The sequence below is a fragment of the Pieris napi genome, chromosome 15, assembly GCF_905475465.1.
Source record: "Pieris napi chromosome 15, ilPieNapi1.2, whole genome shotgun sequence".
NCBI lineage: Eukaryota > Metazoa > Arthropoda > Insecta > Lepidoptera > Pieridae > Pieris > Pieris napi.
The window spans coordinates 9,590,165-9,613,549 of NC_062248.1; the positions used below are offsets into that span (position 1 = coordinate 9,590,165).

The following is a 23,385-nucleotide window of genomic DNA, read 5'->3' on the forward strand; positions in this document are numbered from 1 at the left end:
TTTATTTAAACACAGCTTGATGTGAGAAATATTTATTAAAAATCCTACAAAAAGTGAACAAATAATATCAGATAGGTACATACAAATTGGCATCAACATTTTATTCCTATCCTTAAAACTATTCTTAATTAATGATACATGATTACTTTCTATACTTATAATATTGCACTGATTTCTTAAACTATCCAAGTATAAAACATGTAAAATTGCATTATTATTATGTAAAAACGATTGAACTAATTTTGATGCAAGTACTAAACTCTGAAATATCTGTAAATTAACAATAGATATAAAAAATATCAAATAAAAACATATAAAATGTCGCAAATTTTTTCTAATGAAAATACGGTTTTTAGTTTTGTTTGGAGGCATTTTCTCGCACCCGTTGTATTTCTGATTTAATAGCGGATATGAGAGGTAAGGCGGGGTCGTCCGGCGATAATTTTCCTTGGGTGCTCATGAGCGCTGTGTTTACTATAGGTGTTGCTGGTACACGAGTCACAGACTGGAAGTGTTTATAAATTATAAAAACAGAAAATTTGTATAAAAAATAAATCTTTTGTACGTATACTTTGACTAATATATTTTTAAAAAAATTTAACTTTTGTAATTCAAGGAGACCGCGACTGCGTTGTCTGCTTTTCAAAATTTGTATTATTAATTTTTATCTTAGACTTTTAGTATTAAAATAACAATGCTATATATAAATCGTAAACACAATAACTTGAATAATCACCTGAGGCGGTGTGGGTCCCCAAGCGCGAGTGGGCACGCGACGTTCGTTCGCTGTGCGTACGAATGACGTACGCGGACGTGAGGAATCTATTGGTGTACCACTGCGACTTTTTTTGTTGTTTGCATGAAAACAAGATACAGTGAATAGAGAAGATTAAATCTAGAAGTGCAATTCTCGAACCCAACTGTGTTGCTATAGATTATTTCTATGACAGTAAAGAAAAATATTACGACATGTCTTAGACCAAATATCAAAAACATTTTCAGAACATTGCCTATAAAGATTTTCAATGGAAAGTACGCATGTTATGCCTTTGTGTTGTTACACATCTGATATCATAAATAATTTAATAGAAATGTCTGAAATATAAAAGAAAGATTGAAATAAGCAAATAACTAGGTTACATTATACTTATAAATTCTTAATAATTACCCAGGTCCCGCCGAACGTCCGCGTACAGTATCTACCATACATGGAACACGTACATTATCGTTACGAGCCTCGCTGACTGTATCTGCAATATGTTTTCAATGGAAAATACTGAATTTAAACTCATTTAATTACAATTCCATTTCGCAAACATTTAAATAATAACTAGCTGACCCGGCAAACGTTGTTTCACCATGTATATTATTTCTAGGACAATTTTTTTTAGTTCAATAAAAATAGCTATTTACAATAATAAAAAATAGGAGTTGATCGTAGAGGGATGAAAATTAGGGGTTATATGTATTTTTGTATGCTGTATCATAAAAAACAAAAATTCTAAAGAATGAAAAAATTTTTTTTGGGGTCACCTTATCACTTAGGGGGTTGCAAGATAGATAGCACCTAGCCGATTCTCAAACCTACTGAATATGCATATAAAATTTGATAAAAATCGGTCAAGCCGTTTCGTAGGAATATGGTAACTAACATTGTGACGAGAATTTTATATATAAGATTTTTAGTTATTGATTTTTGGAAATGTACTAAAGTCGATTAAAAAAGAAAACAAGAGAGCTGTTTTGTACACGTTAAGTGTTTTTTTTCACAAATAAAATTACTCCTTACCAGGTTTATCCTTACTGCTTTCTCTTTCAATAGTATAAGTGTCGGGAGTCGAACTCCCGAATAGAGTGAAGGCATCATCCATTAGTTCATTGAATCTTTGCCTCATGCGTGACGATGACGGCTCTTTGCGGGTCAGAGACTTCATTGGGCTGGATGTCTTTGAGGCTTAAAAATTACGTTGAAGATTCGCGTATAAATTTATAATCAAAATACAGGAACAAAAATGTGAATAAACACTTTAAATGAATATATATTTTATTTTTAAATCTAAACCTACCATCTTTAATCCTCTGGCAATGCAGGTCCCATACTAGAGGTCCAATGACCCCTGGATCCTTATCAATGCTCCCCAAACGGACCAGCTGTGAGGGCATCTGGCGTCGAGGTACTGTGTCTTTGAGACCCTTAGGGCTGGGTATAGGGGAATCTATGTCCAGGTGTCGAACTGATATTGGTTCCAGAATACGGGACAGGGGTTCTACGATGTTGCCCCTTTGGGAATAACTTATAGTCAAATTATCATGCTTATGATCAAAATTATTTTAATGTAATTTAAGTCTCACTCAAAAGTTTGAATCAAATCAATAAGTCATCAATATATTAAAAATATGTATTTTCAAGGTAATTAATCTAAGTTTCTTTGTAAGCACAGTAGTTTACTAATTATTTACAATTATTAAACTATTAATAGTTCCTTTTTTTATCTTAAATTACGTTTACAAAAATCTACACTCGCAGTAATTACAATTGACATTTTGAAATCATGGGAATAACTGATCACAGTTAAATTTTAATTAAAACCGTTAAATGTATTAACCTACATTCTAATGCGAGGTCATAAGATTAAGTCCTTCTAATAATCGTATTTATTACCTGGGAAAAGTTGTGACAGAAGGCATAGAAAGGTATGAGGTGGGTGTTTGGGGCCCGGAAGGTTGTCCGCTGTCAGAACTCTCAACTCCTGCTGCTTCGAGTAGACTGTCCGTTGTTCCCACTGACAAAAGTTAAAGTATTTTCTTTTATTTTCGGTTCTTCTGTCTACAATTTTATATTTTCTTTAATATAAAGACGTAGAACAAAAGCCGTACCCATTAAGTTCCCTTAGCGATACCGATTCCAATGTTTTTGTATGCAGCAATTTCGATGTGATCCTTGGGATCGCGCGGTACATAAACTATACAGTGAAGGGAAACATCGTGAGGTAACCGACAGCCCAAAAAGTCGACGGCGTGTGTCAGGCATAGGAGGTTCATAACTTATATAAAACCAACTAGCTGACCCGGCAAACGTTGGTTTTGCCATACATGTGTTTCTAGGAAACATTTTTTTAGTTCAATAAAAAGAACTATCTACTATAATAAAATGTAGGGGTTGATCGTAGAGGTGTGAAAATTAGGGGTTGTATGTATTTTTGTATGCTGTATCATAAAAAACAAAACAAAAAAAATACACCCCTTATCACTTAGGGGTTTGAAAGATGGATAGTAGCCGATTCTCAGACTTACTAAATATTAAATTTCATAAGAATCGGTCGAGCCGTTTCGGAGGAGTGTGGGAACGACAATTGTGGCACGAGAATTTTATACCTTAGATGATCACGAAACAAAGTCTGAGACCTAAATGTTGTTTTTTTGGGTACAGAAATATATAAAAAATACTAGAACATATTGAACTAACCTCGCTTCTTCTGCGGCATCCTGAGAGCGTGCGGTTTCTTCTGTCTACGTCGAAGTGCCACTATATCGGATACACTAGACGATGTTGATGAGCTAAAATAAATAATAAAGAAGCTACAACTTCCAACTAGACAAATACATAGTCTCCGATGGTACCGTATGAATAAACGTCATTAAAAAGAAGAACGAAGAATAAGACAAATAAGAGAAAACAAGACAAGATTTTTTTATAGGACAGGGGGGGGGGGCAAACGGGCAAGAGGCTCATCTGATGTTAAGTGATACTGCCGCCCATGGACACTCTCCCCCCCAAAAGTATGAAGGTGCAGTTTAAATAGAGTTTACCCCAGGGGGGTACCACACGTTTTCGCTGTGGAGAATCCCCCTCTGGGCGTCCATCATCGGAACAATTGGTATTCGATGGTGGATGCACAGGCTGCCCTTCGTATTCGGGGGGGGGGGGGGCAAAACTGCTCTAAAAAAGAAAAGACGTACCAATTCTTAAAAGGTCGGTAACGCACTCGCGAGCCTTCTGGCATTGAGAGTATCCATGGGCGGCGGTATCACTTAACTTCAGATGAGCCTCCTGCCCGTTTGGCCCTGTTCTATTAAAAAAATTCATAGTTACCGTCCTCGAATGCCATACAATTGTCATGATTTAATACAAAACACAAAAATTATACAAGAAAACAACATATTGTATACCTGGAAGCACTGCCTTTTCTGTAAATGGGAAGCAGAGCACTGCTTGGTCTCGTACGACTTGGAGACACCACGCTAACGAGCTGAAATAATAAAAAGCATATATATAAAAGAACATATAATGCATTGGGATTGGATATTAGAATACCTTTCCGTTATTCTCTTCGCGAACATAAGCTCGGTTTCTCTCTATTTCCTGCATCAGTTCGTTTCTGTACGCACGGAGGGATGCCGCTGATTTAATTGACTTTTTGCTGAAATTGTTGAATTATAATTATGTTTACCACTTATAATTCATAAGTTACAAACAAATTGTGAATTGTGTAAATAAATTGAATCGATTGTGGTGAGAGCTTGAAAATTTACAGATTTCTGTCTTTTTTTAATTATATTTAATACTGAAGGAAGAAGAAGAGTTCAATATTGAATATAAATTTTGATAATCCGCTATTATGTACTATATTGGGAGAAATAACTCCCAATAGCAACCTAGATAGATCGCGAAAAGCCAAGTCAAGAACTTCTTAATTTATATTTTAAAATCGAGATAGTTTCTAGTTACTCCGTAGATACATAATTGTTATGTAGCTCTTGTTTAGAACATTTAAGAATAAGAAGTAGGTTATCGGCCTCCTGTGTTTCCTCCTGTTTGGGTTTCGGGATTGTTAAATGCGCACATAGAAAGAAAGTCCATTGGTGCACGCCGGGGATCAAACCTTCGACCTCAGGGATGAGAGTTAGACGCTAAAGCAACTAATCCATCACTGCTCTGTTACGACTATGTATTAATACTAATTTTAAACTAACAGTAGAAATGAGACTCACCGATGTGCAAAACACAGTAAGACAAAAATAATGATCAATAAGAGAACGGCAATTGTGGAGCCCACAGCGAGGGCCCACAGTTCAGTTCCATGGATGGTGGTGGGTGCTTCGCCCTCCAGTCCCTCTGCTGCTCGAAGATACGCTGCTGATTAACAGTATCAACTGGATTCACATATTTCAGACTCTCACAAAAAGTTAAGTCGACGTTACGATGCGGGGCGGGGATTGAATTACCCGTTATTGTTAATACTATTTTCGACTTTCCAGTACTTTACACCACATAATGGTGACTGTTAGGTATAAAGAGTCACTAGGTAGTCACGAAACGTTTTACTATACTTGGGTACAGAAAAACGTTACGGTGCGTTACATGGGGGGGGGGGGGGGAATCTCTAAAAATTGCGTGACGTAACACTTGAACGCTCCCATATAGCAAAAGGTGATCTTCTCTTAATCATTAAAACTTGGTGAAATAATAATTATAATGTTTTATTCACTCAGAGTTTCAAAGTCTGATTACTTAAGTAATATCAATGGTAAAAATTCATAAAAAAACTGTTGTCTGATAAATAAAGTGTATTGTTCACAGTTGTTCTATTTGCTATGTCAAAAATGATGTAATGGGAAATGATTTTCCCTGACTAGAATACTTCGTGCTATAGGCCCTTGATAATTCTTTCAAGGGTCATATACTCACGTTCAGCCTTAGTCGTGACCACAGCTCCAAGTTCCTTCGCCACCTCAGCATCTCTTACTAATCTCATATCTCTGGCCGCTACAGCTGCCGGTACAGCTCTACCACCCACAAGTACTACATACACTATTTGAACACTACCAGTTTCAGCTGACTGTAAGTCAAAAAATGCGTATGAAAAACGCAGCATACTAGTTCTCTTAGTCTGCTTTAAGACAAGAAGATATTCAAGCTAAAATGGTAAAAAAAATGAGAAGGAAGTATAAAAACTAACACAGTAGGTTAGGCGAGCTAGCAACTATGTCTGGATATACATGGTTGCTCCCGTCACACTATAAAATGGATTTTTGTTTAGTTTTTTGTAATTAGAATTTTTTCTTTGATTTTATTTGTTTTATTGTAATGTTTGTTTTGTTTAATAATAGGTTATGATCTCTCTCTCTATATATGTATGTCATGTTTGCCTATAAGTGCTTGTCACATTCAAAATTGTATTTTGTGTTTGTTTTTACCAATGTGTCAGTGTGCCGAGCGTTGGCAAGCTTTTTCTCTATAAAAAAAAACAGTAGATAATTAAGTGTACAATTGGGGTTCGACAATTTATCAGAAAAAAAATTACTATTTTTGTAGCTTATCATGAATATCATTAGTCTAGAAAGACTTGCCAGTACAGATGATCGTGAGGCATAACTTCTACACTACTCTTTTTAAATTTCATCCTTATCACCTCGATATCTTTTAAAGGCTGGCGACACATCTGTAGTCTTGGTGTTGCAGATCCATGGGCTTATTTTTGATTGACTCATCTGTACGTTTTCCCAAAAAAAAAAACTGCTCTCTGAAGCTCAACTGTTTGCATTTGATACACGTCTTTATTGGGCTAGAGGTGCTTTGTCTCACATAAAGAAATAAGTCAAGCTAACACTTACCTCGGTTATATTCTGAATATGAACCTGAACTGGCGGTTGCTGTTCCGGCTTAATAATTTCGCGCTTGAACAATATTGTCTCATTATTACTCTCTTCTAGAGGTTCAATGTCTTCTCTATTCATATCTATCTCTTCAGCTTCTCTTGTATCTCTTTTACGAATCACCTTAGTTGGAGTTACTAGCACCCAAGCTATATCCTCTACTCTAGTTGGTTCTATCTCTGATATTAATGACTCCATACTATTCGCTAAAAACATTTCCTTATCTATAGTTGAAACACTTTGTATGGTATCGATGTTTGTCATAGAACTATGTATATCGTTGATCGGGCTTATTTCATTATTCTTATTAACTATAAACGAGTGTACATCATGCTTCTTTCTTGCTGTTGTGGCATCTAGTGATTTAATTATTCCAAGGTGTTTTTCCTGTTGCCTGAAAATTTAAAATTATCCCACATTTCTTGAGTAAAACAATTAAGTTTTCACAGTCATAAGTACAGTTTACAATATAACTGTTCTATGCAACTGAAACGTATATTTTTTTAAATTAAATAAACAATCTTATTAAATCCGTACAGCAATGGTTTACTGTACTCAAGACAAACTTAGACACGCCTAGAATTAAGAAAATATGTTTTCTTTTATTTTTGCTCAAAACTGAAATGACATTGGGCTGGCCATGTAGTGAGAATGTCTAGCAGAAGGTGGACCAAACGAGTTACCCAATCGAATGGACCACCAGGCAAAAGGCGAATGAATATCTTTGGAGGAGGCCTTTACCCAAACCTTTTAATTCATAAATAAATAATATATATATATATATATATATATATATATATACTTCTAACATAATCTAAGCTAAACTATTAACTAAAATGTTTGGTTGATAAATGATAGTAATACTCAGATATATCAGATACCACTACTAAAAGGCACATCTCTTACCTCAAGAAAGCTTTTTGATACAGTCTTGCAAGCCGTAGCTGCAGACTATCTGGCGTTGACCCTTGTATAACTGTGAGAAGCCAGTACCGCCTGTCTTCTGGGATCTCAGGCTCTAGCCCTTCTGGTGACTCACAATTGACCACGCATTCACCCGTCTTGTCTGTCACCGCCTGAAGCGACACTCTGCCGTTAACGAAATTGACTTACCCTCTGACTAAAGTTACATAAAGAACAATCTATGTTCAATCTAAAGAGTGGCGGACAGTTTATTGCCAGTTCTTCTCTTCCGTTCTACGCCCTTGATTTGAGAACTGGCATTAAAATTAGAAGCATTTCATATTATTTTATTTATTTTTTGACGTTCATAAGTGTAGAATGGTTCCGAAAGGGCGTTAGAGGAGAGTTTTGTTCAATTGATTTTTACTGTTATTTCTACATTTAAAAATTAAGGTCCCAAACTACCAGAAATACTAGTTTGAACCTAACTAAATAATTTGTTAACTTAAATATTTTGTGCGCGTGAATTAAACTTGTCCTACACGGCTGGACCGATTTTCATGATTTTTTGTGTATTCAAGATGAGATTAAGATTTCCAAAATGATTTTTATTAATTTAAGACTGACACAACGTGTCGGGTCGGCTATTATTACCTGTGGCGGATATGAATCCAAGTACACCGTAGCGAGGACAGTAGTAGTCCGAACAATTGGTGAACTTGGTACAGGCGCGGGTGCAGACAAATCTGGTGGAGGAGGTCCATCACCCGATCCTGTCCAGAAGAAATCCTCCAACCGGGGTGTTTCGGCGTGCTGGTCTGATGATAGTAGCATGTACACTGAAAAATTATTTAGCATTCTTTTCTATTTCTATTTTTTATATTCTTTTAATACATACTAGGTATGCAGTGGCGTAGCTAGGTGATAAATATGAAATATACAAATACTTTAAAAATGCTAAGCTAATTAAGCTTTTTTGTGCAGGGCAGGTAAAAAAAAAATTAAACAGTAACAACATAGAGAAGATTCAAGGGTTTATTATATAAAGGTCGGGCCTACCTACCAACTGACTAAATAACAATTATATTTTTAAAAAATCCTAGCTTTAGTTTTCGCAAAAGTATCAATGACTTCGTTTAAATCCAGGCTTGATGCGGTTTTGTTTTATTTGCTATCTAATTCGCGTTATACAATGAACTGTAGCCGAAATTTTGGGAATTCCCTAGGCATAACTTTTGGATTTCTCTCAAATTAATGTCTTGATTTAAGTGGGGTTGCAACCTGTCATATTTATTTTGAAAATGGGAGAAATTTACAAAAGTTCAAAACGATCGAGATTTCTGGTAAGGATTCGAGGGGCCCCCTGAGCTTGAGGGCCCCGGGGCACTGCCCCGCCTAGCCCCTAGGTAGCTAAGCCACTGTAGGTATGTACCCTTAAATTATTTTGCTGCTTGGACTTAAATAGTTAGGTCCATAGCTGCCCTGCGATTCTGTAACTCACTTTTCGAACTCACACAGCGGTTTTGCATCGGCGGTCGCTCTGAAATTAGTCGTGAAGCAGTCATTTTATGATTTGGCATTCTGATAAACAATAAACTACAAGCTCCCACCTTTTCAGAATCGCAGGGCTGTTTAGATCAGTGGCCAGTGCAGATAGCCTTTAAAAAAAATAAAAAGTGAAAAAAATAATAGTAGGATGAAACCTATTGGAAAGGGTGGATAATATTATAAAAATTAAAGGAAAAATAATTTACGGGCGACTGAGGTCGGGAAGGGGCAGGGGGGGGGAGTTTTAAGGGTAAAAAACGGTTTATCTCGATTTCCGGCAAAACTAAAAGTCCTATCGAAGAAAGTTAAATGGCAAAGTTGTAGAAAGAAAGTAGGGAAGGGGATGACGGGTCTGGGCGTTACTGCATACGATTTTTTGCATTTTCTGAGAAGATTTACTATGGTAATATATATATATATATCTTTTTACCATAGGAAAGTAGAGATTTCAACGAACTGAAAGCACACCAACTTACCGTAATTTATTTTTCCTTTCATTTTGATCATATTCCCCTGCATTTCTAATGGGTTTCATCCTACTGTAATTTTTTTTGGTTTCAAAAATTATCGACCCTGGTCTAGATCTATACTATTTCGCAGATAAATAGCAACATTCTATGATTATATAATAATTAACTATTATTTGGCGGAGGAGGAGTAAAGAAGGATTAAGGAGCAGTGATGGCCTAGTGGCTTCAGCGTGTGACTTCCTTGAGGTCGTAGGTTCTATCCGGCTGTGCACCAACGGTAAAGAAAAACATCGTGAGGAAACCGGCTTGCAAAGGGTTGTGTTCACAGGAGACTAATAACCTACTTGCCTATTAGATTGACAAATGAACATGAAACAGATACAGAAATCTGAGGCCCAGACCTAAAAAGCGTAGCGCAAACGGTTATACTAACTATCATTTAATGGACTACATTTAATTCAGCAAGTAATTTTGTAATCTATACATATTAATGCCTATTCGAGTTGTTCAAGTCTAGTTTAAAAGCAATAAAGAACTGAAAAGTTTTAGTCATTGATTTTGTGTTCTAAGCATTTGCCATGTTTTAATGACAGTTGAATCAACATTTTGGGTGCATCGCGTGAGCTTCCCCATACCCCATACAATTTATTAGCTTCACTATAAACTCCTTAATTCTGAATCATATCTGGATTTGTGTGATATTTTCTTTTGTTTTTTTAAGGAAATAATTAATAAGTGAATTAAAAAGTTGAACAATTTTTGTTGCGATATTTTTATAATGTTAATCTTACTGTTTACTATATCAGGGATAATAAATTACTATGTGTAGCGACCGCTTGCAAATCACTGCAATGAAACCGTGTTTCAAAGCAAAACCACGTAATTCCATAGAATCGACACACATACAAACATGCACGAAATATATACCTACGTATTCAAACAAAATCTTTCATTACACTAATCAAAACAATAATCTAAAAGCCTACAACAGACTAGCGATAGGATAAGTTATATCAGAGTTGTTTTTATATAAGCATATTATGGATTTAAAAAGAAAAAATAAAAATAGATGCGGCCTGGCAAGAAATTGTATCAAAAGTCAGTCAGTCTCCATACCATGTGAAAAATGAACGCAGATTTTTATATGATATAAATTTAAAACTAGTTTAGTTTTAACGAATTCCAAACTTGCTTAAAATCGGTCATCAAACAAAAAAAGCTGCTTATAAAAGTTATGAATAAGCTTTTCATGACGTGATGTAAGTTGTAACCGCTCTTGCTATTAAATTGAAGGAACGACGGAGCCAGGCGGTACCATCCTAGAGGCTTTGTTTGGAAGTAAACGCATTTCCTTAAATATATTGCCGTTCATTTAAAATACGTATAACCGAGAAAAAACTGTCATTATGAGGTTTTAGTAAATTTTTATATACCACCTGTGTGAAAATTACATCAGTCAAAACTAGGATATTTTATTATAGTATTAGGAAACACAAAAGATTAGAACGTGTAGGTACTTTAGACTTTTAAAATCTACTGAGGTTAGGTTAGTAACAAGTCCGTTCCGCACGAAGTCTCGAAATAAAAGTGAGTCAACGCCGGTGTTGCCACGCTTTATATAGGTTTCTGCTACAAAATGGCGTTAGTCCGCTAACAATAGTCTATATTAACATTATTATATACCAAAGTTAAAAACGGCGTAATACGAAACAGTGGAATAATGGCCGCGTTTGTAATGACAGATGGGTCAAAATACCCTTTCTTGGAATGGTACGTTGCGAAAAAAAAAGAGGACGCCCGCCAGAAACCTGGGGGCTGGGAATTTGGAATAAAAGGGATCAGGGAGGGATTGGAAAATGGTGGCGAGGATGAGAGACAAGTGGAAGAATTAGGAGGTCTTCACTTCTTAAGAGGTCGAATACTAATGTTAAACATAATGGCATCTAAATGTAATTCCTGATTATGTAGTACTCGAATAAAGGCTCTTGTTTTTTTTAAAATTATTTTTGGGAGAAGAGGCTCATGATGATGAATCAAACTTATCAAAACTTATCTCGTATTCAATTTATGAAATGAGAGAAGTAAGTAATTGATGAACACGTAATAAAATAAATTTTACAGCAATACATGTTCTTATAAGTATAATGGCCGATTTACATTATCATTAGTGTTTAGGAGAGTGCTTTAGGATAGTACTTTAGTTGAAACATGTAAACACTACTTGCTTTAGTTAACGCTACGCTAAAGAACTTGCCTTTCAAGTTGTACTAAAGCACTCTCCTAAACACTAAGATAATGTAAATCGGCCTTAACGTGTCAACTTTAGTTTAGTTCTAGATAAGTAGTCGCGTAGAATAGGTAGGTAAGTGTTAATACGTCCCATCCCAAGCCTGCCAAATTATTCGCCAAAACAAAATTCTCCATATCCCTTACCTGAATAATATAAGCTGTTAAATAATACAACATATTCTCCCAAGCTACAAACTGTATGAAGCTCTTCCATCAAAATTACTTACTACATACATAGGTTTATCAATGCCCCGTACACAGTTCGAAAAAAAACCAAGCGTAAGGCAATTGGTAAAAGCGACATAAATAATTTTTAAAATACTTAAATAAGATGTCAGTGTTATTAAAAAGTATAACCTAATTTATTGACCTGATCAGCGACCCATTGAAATGATTACTAGGTGTATCGGTACATCCGGTGTAACTGGGTTTTACATAATGATGGAAAATATCCATATAAATGGTACAATTTGACCAGCAGCCCTTTTGTTATTAGCGGAAGGACAAATATACACCGGCGGCTGCGCACCCAACCGTGACCTAATGGAGTAGCGATTTTAGTCATTTGTTTAGTGGAAAATGATTTTTTTTTATATAAAATTTTAACCTCCTTGGTCAAAATATTGTAGCGAAACAATAATTATTGTTCCATGTAGCAGAAGAAGGGATTGCTCTAAACAAAAAAAATCTATGAATTATCTCTGCCCCGGCACGTAAAAGGTTACGGGATGAAATAACAAAAAAAGTGCATCTACCAATATAGCGCTGGCAATAAAATTTTATTTCTATTAAGTTAAAATGTACTTACTGTGATCTTCATAACCTTCAGTAAAAAAAAGTGTCACTAATATACTCAATATAATAAAAAATAAATAATTCCATTTAAACATATCGCCACTGGAAGCTTCTTCACGAGTATATTAATATAAACATATTTTTTTATCAGTCGCACGTAAAGAAAAACTTAAATTAATTATAAAACTTATACTATTTATTGGATAAACAAAATGAATACCAACGATATAAAGTTAACAATAAAACACCTCAACGCACTGCGACTACGTTCTTCGGTCCTGTGGAGTGAGAATTGTTTTTGGTTGCTAAGCAACAGCTTTGTATAACGCGCGAGAATTTAAATCAATGACGTTACCTTGAGCACAGATCATAAAAAGTAATAAACAGAAATATCACACAGAGTGCCGAAATATAAATGGCATTGATAAAAGATGTTCGTTCCATTTTATGGTATTAAAATACATTAATCGAAGAATATTAGGTGGAACGAAATTTGCTTAAAACTTGTTTAAATTATTGACTGCGACTGGGTGAGCACAAACTTATTTTTTGTTATAGTAATCTGTCAAGACAAAGTGGCAACACTAATGTGTAATGTCACTTTCCTGTTTATTTCTATATTGCCACATTAAGGATTTTTCCTCTTTCTTGTGTTTAATTCCGTATTTTAGTATAAAATCAAGAATTCACGATAACCATTACCGCACACTAATCAATTTTAAATATTATAAAGCGAATATCACTCACCTTTCACAAAAAATTCATATTTTTTGACAAAGTTCAAATATTGAGTAAAAAGTGTATTCTTTATATGTAGAAAATTATTTAAAGACAATAAAATTTATGAGAAACATTGTATGAGATAAGATGCGAAACACGCTTCACTTTTTAAAATTGTGACTTGCAACACTGACTGGCGGCCATTTGAATTTCTGTCAATCTTTCAATTCAGCGCCATTCGGGAGAGTTCGTCGTTTCTGTTCGACGGACTTTGTGCGACGTGTACGGGTGTGTGCGAAAGTATGAAGTGAAATCGTACCAAAAGTGTGTGAAATGTTTAGTGTTAGTTTTTACTGTGCATTGAATTCAAAATGAGTGCGAACGGATAATCTTTTTTTCCATTGTTTGACCCAAAATACTTTGTACAATCGCAGTACACGTAACATTTGGTATGAACTGTTTCAAAATGGCTGTGTTTTGAAGGACCCTTTGTTTGCTTTCGTTTGCTTCTCCAGCATGATATTGGAATCATACAGACAGAATTTTAACTTTGCAAGGTGAGGAAACTATTTGACTGCAATTTAGACTGAGAAAATTGTGTGGAAAATTACTGGTTCTCACGGAATCTCGGCGTCGCTTATTGCTTTCTACTGAGCGATATCAACCGCTCACTGGCTACGTGTGAGTTTCTAAAAGCATTTTATATACTTTCTGTTATTGTAATGTACTATTCATTATTATTTTATATAACTTTAAAGTATATCTTTATAATGTTTTCACCACACTTGATTTAATCGAGTTTGGCTTGTAATCCATGATTTATGTAAATAAAACCAGGAAACCAACTTCACTCTTATTAGAATTAAAAACTTGTTTCTATTAGGATAAAAATATGTTTAATGGTTAGAATTATTACCATTTTTATGTATAAGACCTTACGTGAATATTTCGAAGGCAACTTGATGTTACAGACCAAACAGCTGTTTTTTATTGAGACATAAGAACAAGATAAAATAAATGTTGAAATGTTAAAGCTTGAATTTAAAATGGTTTTTATAACTAAGGTATAAATATGCTAGATACCTCTGCAATAATAGCCAAAATAATAAAAAAATATTTAAGGATTAATTATTGTAATTTATAGGAAATTAAAAGTATTTCAAAGTACAAACATAATTATGATACTATCTAATAATTTTAGAAAAAAACAGCTGCTTTAAATTTTTTAATGCCTAATTAATAAAAAGTTAATTTCTTTAAAAAAGAATCACAGTATGAACATCAGTGCTTGCATTGCTATGAATATGTTGATCATAGTGCCTGATGTCCCACACAATTATTTGTTTACTGTTTATTCATGAATTGTCTGTGGTTTTTCTGGTTTTATTGCTTTTGTTATATGAATATGACAGAATAGTCATACAATTTTAAAAGTTATAAATGAATTAGTCTATAATTGACAGAAACCATTACAAATTTTTATTAAATTAATTAAATAGTGATTATAATATAGTGGATATACAAAAAAGAAGAAAACGATGAACCAATCTTTTTTTACTGCATACATTTATTAATTACATGTAATTTAAAGGTTCAGCGACTGTGAAAGTAGTAATATCATATGTTTCTTGTATTATTTAGTTACCTATCTGCCTTAACAGTGTCAAACAAAGCTCATTTAGTATTTATGATCAGCGAGTGAACATACTGCTAATGATTGCATTTGTGTTTATACCCATTAAGTATTTTTTCAAGTATTGCTTCATTACTTGAAAGTAAGATCTCATTTCATCACCACTCATAGTTTCAATACAATGGCTTCAGCTTGCAACATTGTGCGTGCGCGCATATACAATGCTAGCCCGTTATGCGTTTCGAGTAACGGTGTTCGCGACATTTCACCAGTGTTGCGTGACCTCAACTGTCAACTCTGATTCTAGACTTTTGGCTTGTTTTCAGTTACATTGCAATAACTTTAGTTACAAACTACAAAGAAAGATACATTTCTCTGTTTAATGTTAGTACCAATTGAATTATATACATGTAGCCATTATTTTAGTTGCTATTTTGTTTTTCCAATAACACTTTATACTACATGAAACTGCTAATATAGATATTACCAATATGTAATATAACTGTTTTCTCCCGTAGTTGTTATATTCTATTTCATATTCTAATCATCCATTAAAGGATATAGAACTCCTTATGTACTAGATCTATTTTTGTAAAGTGGTAGTTGAACCATTAGACTGCTAACTTTCTCGTCGTCGTGATGGTAATTGACCAATGTAGCGTAGATAAGGTATCTCGATCTAACCTGCGCATTTACCCGGTCGTGTCACCCACGCAGTTTCGTTTAGAAAGTCGATAGCCGCCCTGATAATGCTAGGCTTCCGTCCCTGAACTCACCATGTACTGAACTCGTTTTGAATCGTGCTAAGCAATTTCAGTTTTATTGCTTTACAGACTTTCTCTAGATTCAAAGAACGCAACAATAGAAGTTTTGCTATGTCAAAAAGTAAAAATTATTATTATTGAATGTGATGTTGAAAGTATTCTTTTTTTATGATTTCTAATTACGCCTAAGTACGTGTATAGTGTAGTTAAAACATTTAATTGTCAATCTAATAATGTTTAGTTGTCCATATGTCCACTAAAAGTGTGTCCACTAAAAGTAGATAAATCAGTGGCGCTACAACCTTTTTAGGTCTTGGCCTCAGATTTATGTATCTGTTTCATGATCATTTGTCAATCTTTTAGGCTAGTAGGTGATCAGTTTCCTATGCCCGACACAGGACGTCGACTTTATGGGCTAGCCGGTTTCCTCACGATGTTTTCCTTCACCGTTCGAGCGAATGTTGTGCACATACTAAGAAAGTCCTTTGGTGCACAGCTGGGGATCGAACCTACGACCTCAGGGATTAGATTCGCACATTGAAGCTACTAAGCCAACATTGCTCACTAATAACAAACGTTAAAACATTAAATTCTAAATAATTTTCTAAAAAATCAAATTCTTTTTTTAACTGTTCCATAAAAACCAAAGCAAGAACATACAGCTATTACTTAATGTTAATGAAGGTCTGAAGTAATGATTCACTCCGTTGGCAGACAAGTATAGTACGTCTACAAACATATGGTTTGCAAGCCACGTAACAATCTCGTTTATTTGCGTGCGTCAGTGAGGGCGTTTGTGGAAACATAACGTTCCAAGAATTCACTTTTTACGGCCTCACTTTGATATCTATATTGCGCTCTTGTGAATTTGTATAGAGTTTTCAAAATACGGTTACTACCAAGTATGAAAGGTATTAATTTTAATCATGCTTTGTACATTGAAGGCCCTTTAGTCTTACATTTATATACATACAAACTGTTTATATAAAGTATGTATGGTTGTAGGTTATTGTATAGGTAAACAAAATCGTCCAGCATTTTACTGCAAATTTATAAATAAACGATAGCTTTATCTCAAATGTTACAATATCTCACGGGCATAGTTGGAAACTGGAATTGGTATTGGTCTTTAATTATTCTTTCAAAACTTTCGTTAAATGGAGACATGCTTCGAAATGGCTTCTGTAGGCAATTAAAGCTTGATTTTATGATGCTTTCTACGAAATCACGTGGAGAAGCCTCTGAAATATTCAAATTGGCCGACGGCAACGACTTATTGCGTGTTGTTAATTCAGGGCGAGGTTCTTAGCGGCTGATGATAGTTGGAACCTATACTATCAAGGTTAAACTAAAATAAAACTACTAACTTTACCATAATTTACTGGCTCTACCTGGAATATCTGATACTATCTAGTTAATTCTGTAAACGTCGTAAAAATTCAATAATATAAATATAGTTTAAAAAACTATAAAACACGCTTTTAAAGCACATCAAACTAAAAAGTGAAAAATAATTCCTAATTTAGGCTGAAAATGGTAATGAACAAAATTAGGAATTATTTTTCACTTTTTTGTTTGATGTGCTTTAAAAGCGTGTTTTATAGTTCTTTTAAACTATATTTATTTTCCACAGCAATACGTGTTGTCTCAATTTAATCGTATTGCTTTGTGGACTTAAAAAAAATTTCATTGTTTTTTCGAGATAAACCTATGAAATTATTATATTGTCGCTGATTCTTTATAAGTGTACAAAGTTTGAATTAAATCTGTCCGTTTAAAGTGGGTCAAAATCGAGTCCGAAGGAGTCGGTTACATACATACATACATACATACAGGTGAAGCTAATATAAACCATGTAAAAATGTGTGAAGAAATAGCTAATGATAGAAATTTTTAATAATTACTAATTCGCGTTTGGCACCCCTTACCTGTTTTTCCACAACGTCGTTAGCATCTAAATCTACAGAACGCTAATTTATCAAAGTTTTTATTAACGTGCAGAGCAATGAGTTCATAAAGATTACTTTAATATTAAAGAAGGTTTTTCATATAACGGTGTGATGTTTTTATGTATCTCTGTTCTAAATAGCTCCAAGGTGATTACGTTGGAATTATAAAGTGATCTGGAACAAAGTGATACGTTTTTAGATAAAATAGGAAATTATATAGTTTTTTTGACAATCGTTATTAGTAGATATAGCCAACTTGGATTCCTATTCTTGATATATAGGAACAATTCTGATGACTTGAATTTGGTCAAGTATGATAAAAATATCTATATGTGACAGGGAGATTGAGCGGCACAATACAAAAATATCACCATTTCATTAACATTGACAATGGTAATAGGTGTAAAAAAATACGTGTGTGTACTTATGTACACGCGTTCGAAGTTATACTTCTTTGGCGTAACGAGATAAAAATCTTTTCAAAAATGTTATTCTACGTTTGTAGAAAACACGACACAAACAATTGAAAAACCTAATTTGTCTCTAGCTAACTTCAGGGTGTCGGTTTTTTGTGACGGTGTGCGCGCGCATCGTAACGTCTCTAACGCGCCAAAAGAAGTATAACTTCAAAAATAAGTCGACTGTCTGTTTATAGTTATTTTTGTTCAACAGGGAATGCATGTCATGTACCCAGAGCAGTCTCAGTATTGCAACAGTCAACGAACAAGCACCCAGCCAGACATTAAGCCGGCTGGATCGCCGGCCCAGCAGCCAGCAAAGAAACGCCGTGTGCTAAGCCCGGCAACGCTCCACGCCACCCATCAGCAGAGACCAGACGACTCGCTTTTTAAGGTAGGGTGCTGTCGATGTTTATGTGTGTGACACGAAAGTAGAATTACGACACAGATATAATCTCTATCGAATTATCTTATTGTTTAGTTATATTTAACTACAATTAATTATTGTTTTATCTATATCAGTCTTGTAAATAGCGTGACAAATAAGTGTTTATTTTAAACGTATTTTTAAGTGCATGAGATACCCGACTATAATTAGAAAAATATTCAATTAATACAATTTCATAGAAAAACTAGATGGCCCGGCAAACGTTGTTTTGCCATGTATTTATATTATTTCTAAGATTTTTTTTTATTTCAATAAAAATAACTATCTACTCTAATAAAAAATAACTATCTATTCTAATAAAAAATAAAGGTTTCTATAGATTATTTTGCATAGAATATAAAATACTAACATTTATATAAATTCTCTTTACGAAATTTTGATTTTTAAAAATAGAATTTCTATAAGGTAATTCGCCCTTCTCACTCTCTCTCAATCGCTCTCTCCCTTCGACAAAAACGATGCACATCTTCGTGATGCTAATATTATTAAGAGGCATTGCGTTACACCCGTAAAAATTTTCCCTCATGCGCCTAAAGAAGTCACTTCAAAAATTATTATTACATTTAAATTGTTCCACACGTAATCTCACACGCGCTCTTAAACAACATTATCAAATCTGCAATACTGTGGAGCATTGCGAACGGGTGATAACGGTCACAAGCCCGCGTGACCTCTCGGTTCGTTTGGATAATCGGTGCCGTTCAGCTCAACTCAATTGACGTCCACGCTAAATGGGATTCCAGTCGACCTCAGCCTCATCTAATTGGACATAATCGATGTCCGTCCTAAAGAAACAGTTATTTCTTGATAGTTTGGTAGTTCCTAGTGGTTATCTGTAATTAAATAAAGAAAAATATATGGAAAGTCGAAATTTTACATGATAACAATACTCTCGATCTTATTTATTATATTTTAAAAGTGTTTTGTCTCGTTTATCCTATTATAAGCGCGAAAGTTTGTAAGTATTTGTTATTCTTTCACTTAAAAACTACTGAATGGATTTTAATGAAACCTTACAATATAGCCTATACATCAGAATAACACATAAGCTACAGTGTATGTATAAAGATTAAAGATATTGTATAAATTGTCCGAAATATCAAGTAAGTAGAAAAGCTATTATCGCTTCTGGTATTTAAAGTAGATAAAATATATCTTTCACGCTACATTTGGACAAATATAGCGTGCACCAGCTAGTAAGAAAATATAATGAGTGTAGTATTTTTAACGTGATCCAGGTTATAAGGATTTTCTTGTTGGTACCTTAAATAGTAGTTTGTTTATAAGTAAATTAAAAGTTAACTCAATCAACATTTTCTTATATTTTGTTTTTATGTAATAAAATTATTATAAATGATTCATCGATTGTTCAGTAGGGGAGGGCGGGGCTGGTTTCAACGGAGGTAAGAATTAACAAGCTTATACCCGCCAAACGTGAAGTGATAAAAAAATGAGGCTTGGTTTAGAATAACTAGAATACACAGCCGAACAAGTCCTAACTTGTCAGTCATCGATCGGCCGACGCTAGTTATACTTGTGCGTACTACCTTCGAATTGACAGGTAAACAAACTTTTTGTACTTCCTAATAAATTGATTTAAGATTTATTTTTACACTAAATTTAATCAAAGTTAATCCTAAATGGAATTGTATTTTATTGATTTTAAAACTATTATACTTGTTTCTAAATATTTTGATTAGTTTATTTTCTATAATTGATAAAATATAAAAAGTGACCTTGGGGCTAAAATTAACAAATTGGGTGGGGTCAGTATTAACATGTGATATTAAACGACTGTTCTTTACAAAAAGTACGTTTTATTATAGAATGAGAAATTACAAAAGGAAGAGTACAAGGGGGTCTACATCTCAAGAAGTATTTGTGCTGGCAGCTGAAGAAGTTCTGGTAAAAAACAGGAAATATAGAGATATTGCTATCGAATACGATATTTGTCACGTAACACTATTTAAATACGTAAAGAAAAAAAGGAGGGAACTTCTGTTGCTGTGGGTTATAAAAAAACCGTCTAGTTTTCAATTCTGAGCAAGAAACAATGATAGCTAATTATTTAGTCAAATGTTCTAATATCTATTTTGGATTGCTACCAGACGTCCAAAAATTAGCTTACGAGCTTGTCATTCGATACAAGATAGATAATATTCCAGAATCTTGGAAAAGAGACGGAAAGGCTGGCAAGTTTAAGTACAAATTAGATTAAGACTGATTAACTAGTTACCTTATTAATATACCTAAAGACTGTCACGTACTAAAAAGTATTAACACTGTGACATTTGTTGATGAATATCAAGTAGATTTAAAATACTGTATTGCTTAAGGTAACTCATAGAGGTTTTTTAAGACTGATACTAAAAAGTTTATGTGACTTTTATCTAATTATTATGTTTAAACTATTTAAAAAAATGTTCGTAACAGATTTATAAGATAATACTATGTTTTCTACTCCATTAAGAAACTTAAAGACTGTTGAACCAAAAGGTTTAAGTTTAAACTATGTGTTTAATTTTTTTTAGGCTTAAAATTATTCAAACTGTAGCAATGATTATTATTAAGTGTAGATTTAAAAGAATTTGTTATATTCTGTCAGTTCCTATCATAAACTACTAATTTGTTTAACATTGAAGGCAATAAAACATTTTCATTAATTTCAGTGACATTTTATTTGAGTATTTGAGATAATTCAAGTATCTGTTATTAATTGCCCCTTACGTTAATACTTACCCCAGCTCCGTTAATATTCGCCCCACATGCGGGGTATATATTAACAAATGACTTTTTTGGTTTTCATGGCTCTCTTCCTGGAAGCACTTACATACCTGATGATTTTTGTTATTAATATCATAGCTGAATAACCAAAGCATGTTTTCAATAAAAAATAAAACGAAAAAGTCTATTATCAACGAAAATATAAATCATAATACAGAATTTGTTAGTACCAGCCCCGCCCTCCCCTACTAAGGAGACTGCAAAAGACTTGCAGATATTATTGTTATGTATTTTGGGGGGGCAACTTACAGGACGCCCATTAAGGGCAGTCATAGCAGCCCATGGACGACAATATAATAATAAAAATGGGTTTTAGTGGGTGCGTTGCTGGTCTTTGAGGGAGGAGTACACTCTAACCGAATAGTTATTTTCAGTGTTAAGTATTTGATGTAAAAAAATTTACTGAGACAGATCACGTTTACAATACACTTTCTTTTGCTACCGAACTGTGAAATTAACTCCCGGTGGGGGTCTTCTCTCTTCTGAGAGATACGACCGCCATTTGTTCAAATTAAGAATATACTCCTCCCTCAAAGGCCAGCAACACATCCATGGGCTGTGATGACTGCCCTTTTTAGGCGTCCCGTTCTGTAAAAAAAATATTCATGTGATATTTGAAAACGAACTAGTTTTAGTTATATTACAAACTATTTCATAATTTTGTTTGTGCTCCCGTTTATTTAAATATTGTCGTTACTTAATTCAACTGAAGAGCAATTTTCAGCAATTAAATTAAGTCATAGTACCGTTAACGGCATCTGGGCCAGTTTTGAAAGTACACCGTGTTTTGTTACAAGCAAAACGAAATGGCCAACAATCCTTTTTTCACTACCGTGTTCTTTTGTTTATTCTGTCTTAACTATTAACATATGAAAAGTGTTCTAGAAACAATAGATTATTTAACAGTTTCTTGTCTTATTAGATTACCCATAATCCTTCATGTAGGCACAAAACATATCTTTACTAATATTATAAAGAGGAAAGATTTGATTTTTTGTTTGTTTGAAATGAATAGGCTCCGAAACTACTGGACCGATTTCAAAAATTCTTTCACCGTTGGCAATCTACACTATTCCCGAATGACATAGGCTATGTTTAATTTAAAAAAACTAATACTTACTTGAATAATCTAACTCAAGGTGTAAAATAATAAACAAAAAACTTCCTTCAATCGCGTGCGCTGCGAAAACTATTAACGATAGAACAAAATAATGTATAACAATTTTTCAGGACACATCACTATCTATAAAAAATGTCACGACAGCATGGCTCTATCTTTTATAGTTACGTCACAATAAGCGTCCTTTTATTAATTTTTTTTATTAAAATACCAACGTTTCACATAAGCTACAATTTAATGGCATAACCACCAAAAAAGCATGGTGGATAGGTGTTCTCCTGCCGTTTCTCTTGAATAGTTTACTACTACGTAATATAACAAAAATCTTAGCCACAGCAACGCTTGGCCGAGTCTACTAGTCTTTTATAAGTAAGTAGATATGGCTAATTTCTAAAAGAGAAATATAATCGCTACGGCTTAACGATGAAGCGATTTGATAGATCGCTCAGTGTCATTATAACAACGTTAAAATCGATGTAAGCGATAATGATGATAGATGGAGCCCTCCTAATTTATCAAAGGCGCAATATTAATTACACAATATGTAAGACTGATGACAACTTTTATGTTTTTCTTGTTCTTACTAATCGCTAAAGGAAATAATAAATATGCCATTTATAAGTCTAGTTGTTCGAACAGCTCAAAGGACATACATTTTTTAGATTATATACTAGTTTTATTAAACAGGCGGCGAAGCGTAGCACTTCTTAAAAGCCCGGCAACGCACTCGCGAACCCTCTGACTTTCAGTTTCCAGATCGAGCAGGAAGCTCATCTGGAATCAATTGCCGCCATTTAAGAATTGGTACGCTCTTTTCTTGAAGGACCCTAAGTTGAATTGGTTCGGA

General features: G+C 34.1%; 2 protein-coding genes across 4 annotated transcripts in view; one reads left to right on the forward strand and one right to left on the reverse strand.

Moving 5' to 3' along the window:
* Nucleotides 1-28: 28 nt before the first annotated feature.
* LOC125056697 lies at nt 29-12,933 on the reverse strand. Its single transcript, XM_047659963.1, has 15 exons — nt 12,676-12,933; nt 8,215-8,399; nt 7,564-7,733; nt 6,616-7,051; nt 5,690-5,840; nt 4,993-5,137; nt 4,316-4,421; nt 4,171-4,250; nt 3,467-3,558; nt 2,663-2,783; nt 2,067-2,281; nt 1,790-1,954; nt 1,169-1,250; nt 737-842; nt 29-505 (listed from the first exon to the last, which is right to left on the reverse strand). The coding sequence occupies exons 1-15, from the start codon at nt 12,755-12,757 to the stop codon at nt 353-355; spliced, it is 2,289 nt and encodes a 762-aa protein (XP_047515919.1). The 5' UTR covers nt 12,758-12,933; the 3' UTR covers nt 29-352.
* A 654-nt stretch (nt 12,934-13,587) lies between these two features.
* LOC125056602 (homeodomain-interacting protein kinase 2) overlaps nt 13,588-23,385 on the forward strand; it is a 130,266-nt gene continuing 120,468 nt past the window's right edge. For 2 of the 3 annotated variants that reach the window (XM_047659785.1, XM_047659787.1), the window contains exons 1-2: nt 13,588-13,939; nt 18,401-18,580. In XM_047659785.1, the coding sequence (XP_047515741.1) occupies nt 18,404-18,580 (177 nt within the window). In that variant the 5' untranslated portion in view covers nt 13,588-13,939; nt 18,401-18,403. Of the gene's footprint in view, nt 14,064-18,400; nt 18,581-23,385 lie in introns of all 3 variants that reach the window. The other variant, XM_047659786.1, reaches the window with a different exon arrangement.

Coding starts and splice junctions, on each gene's coding strand:
- LOC125056697 (XM_047659963.1), bottom strand. CDS start 12,757: ATGTTTAAATGGAATTATTTATTTTTTATTATATTGAGTATATTAGTG. Junction 5,841..6,615: donor ATATTCAGAATATAACCGAG/GTAAGTGTTAGC, acceptor TTTGACTTACAG/TCAGCTGAAACTGGTAGTGT. Junction 4,422..4,992: donor TTACTGTGTTTTGCACATCG/GTGAGTCTCATT, acceptor CAACAATTTCAG/CAAAAAGTCAATTAAATCAG.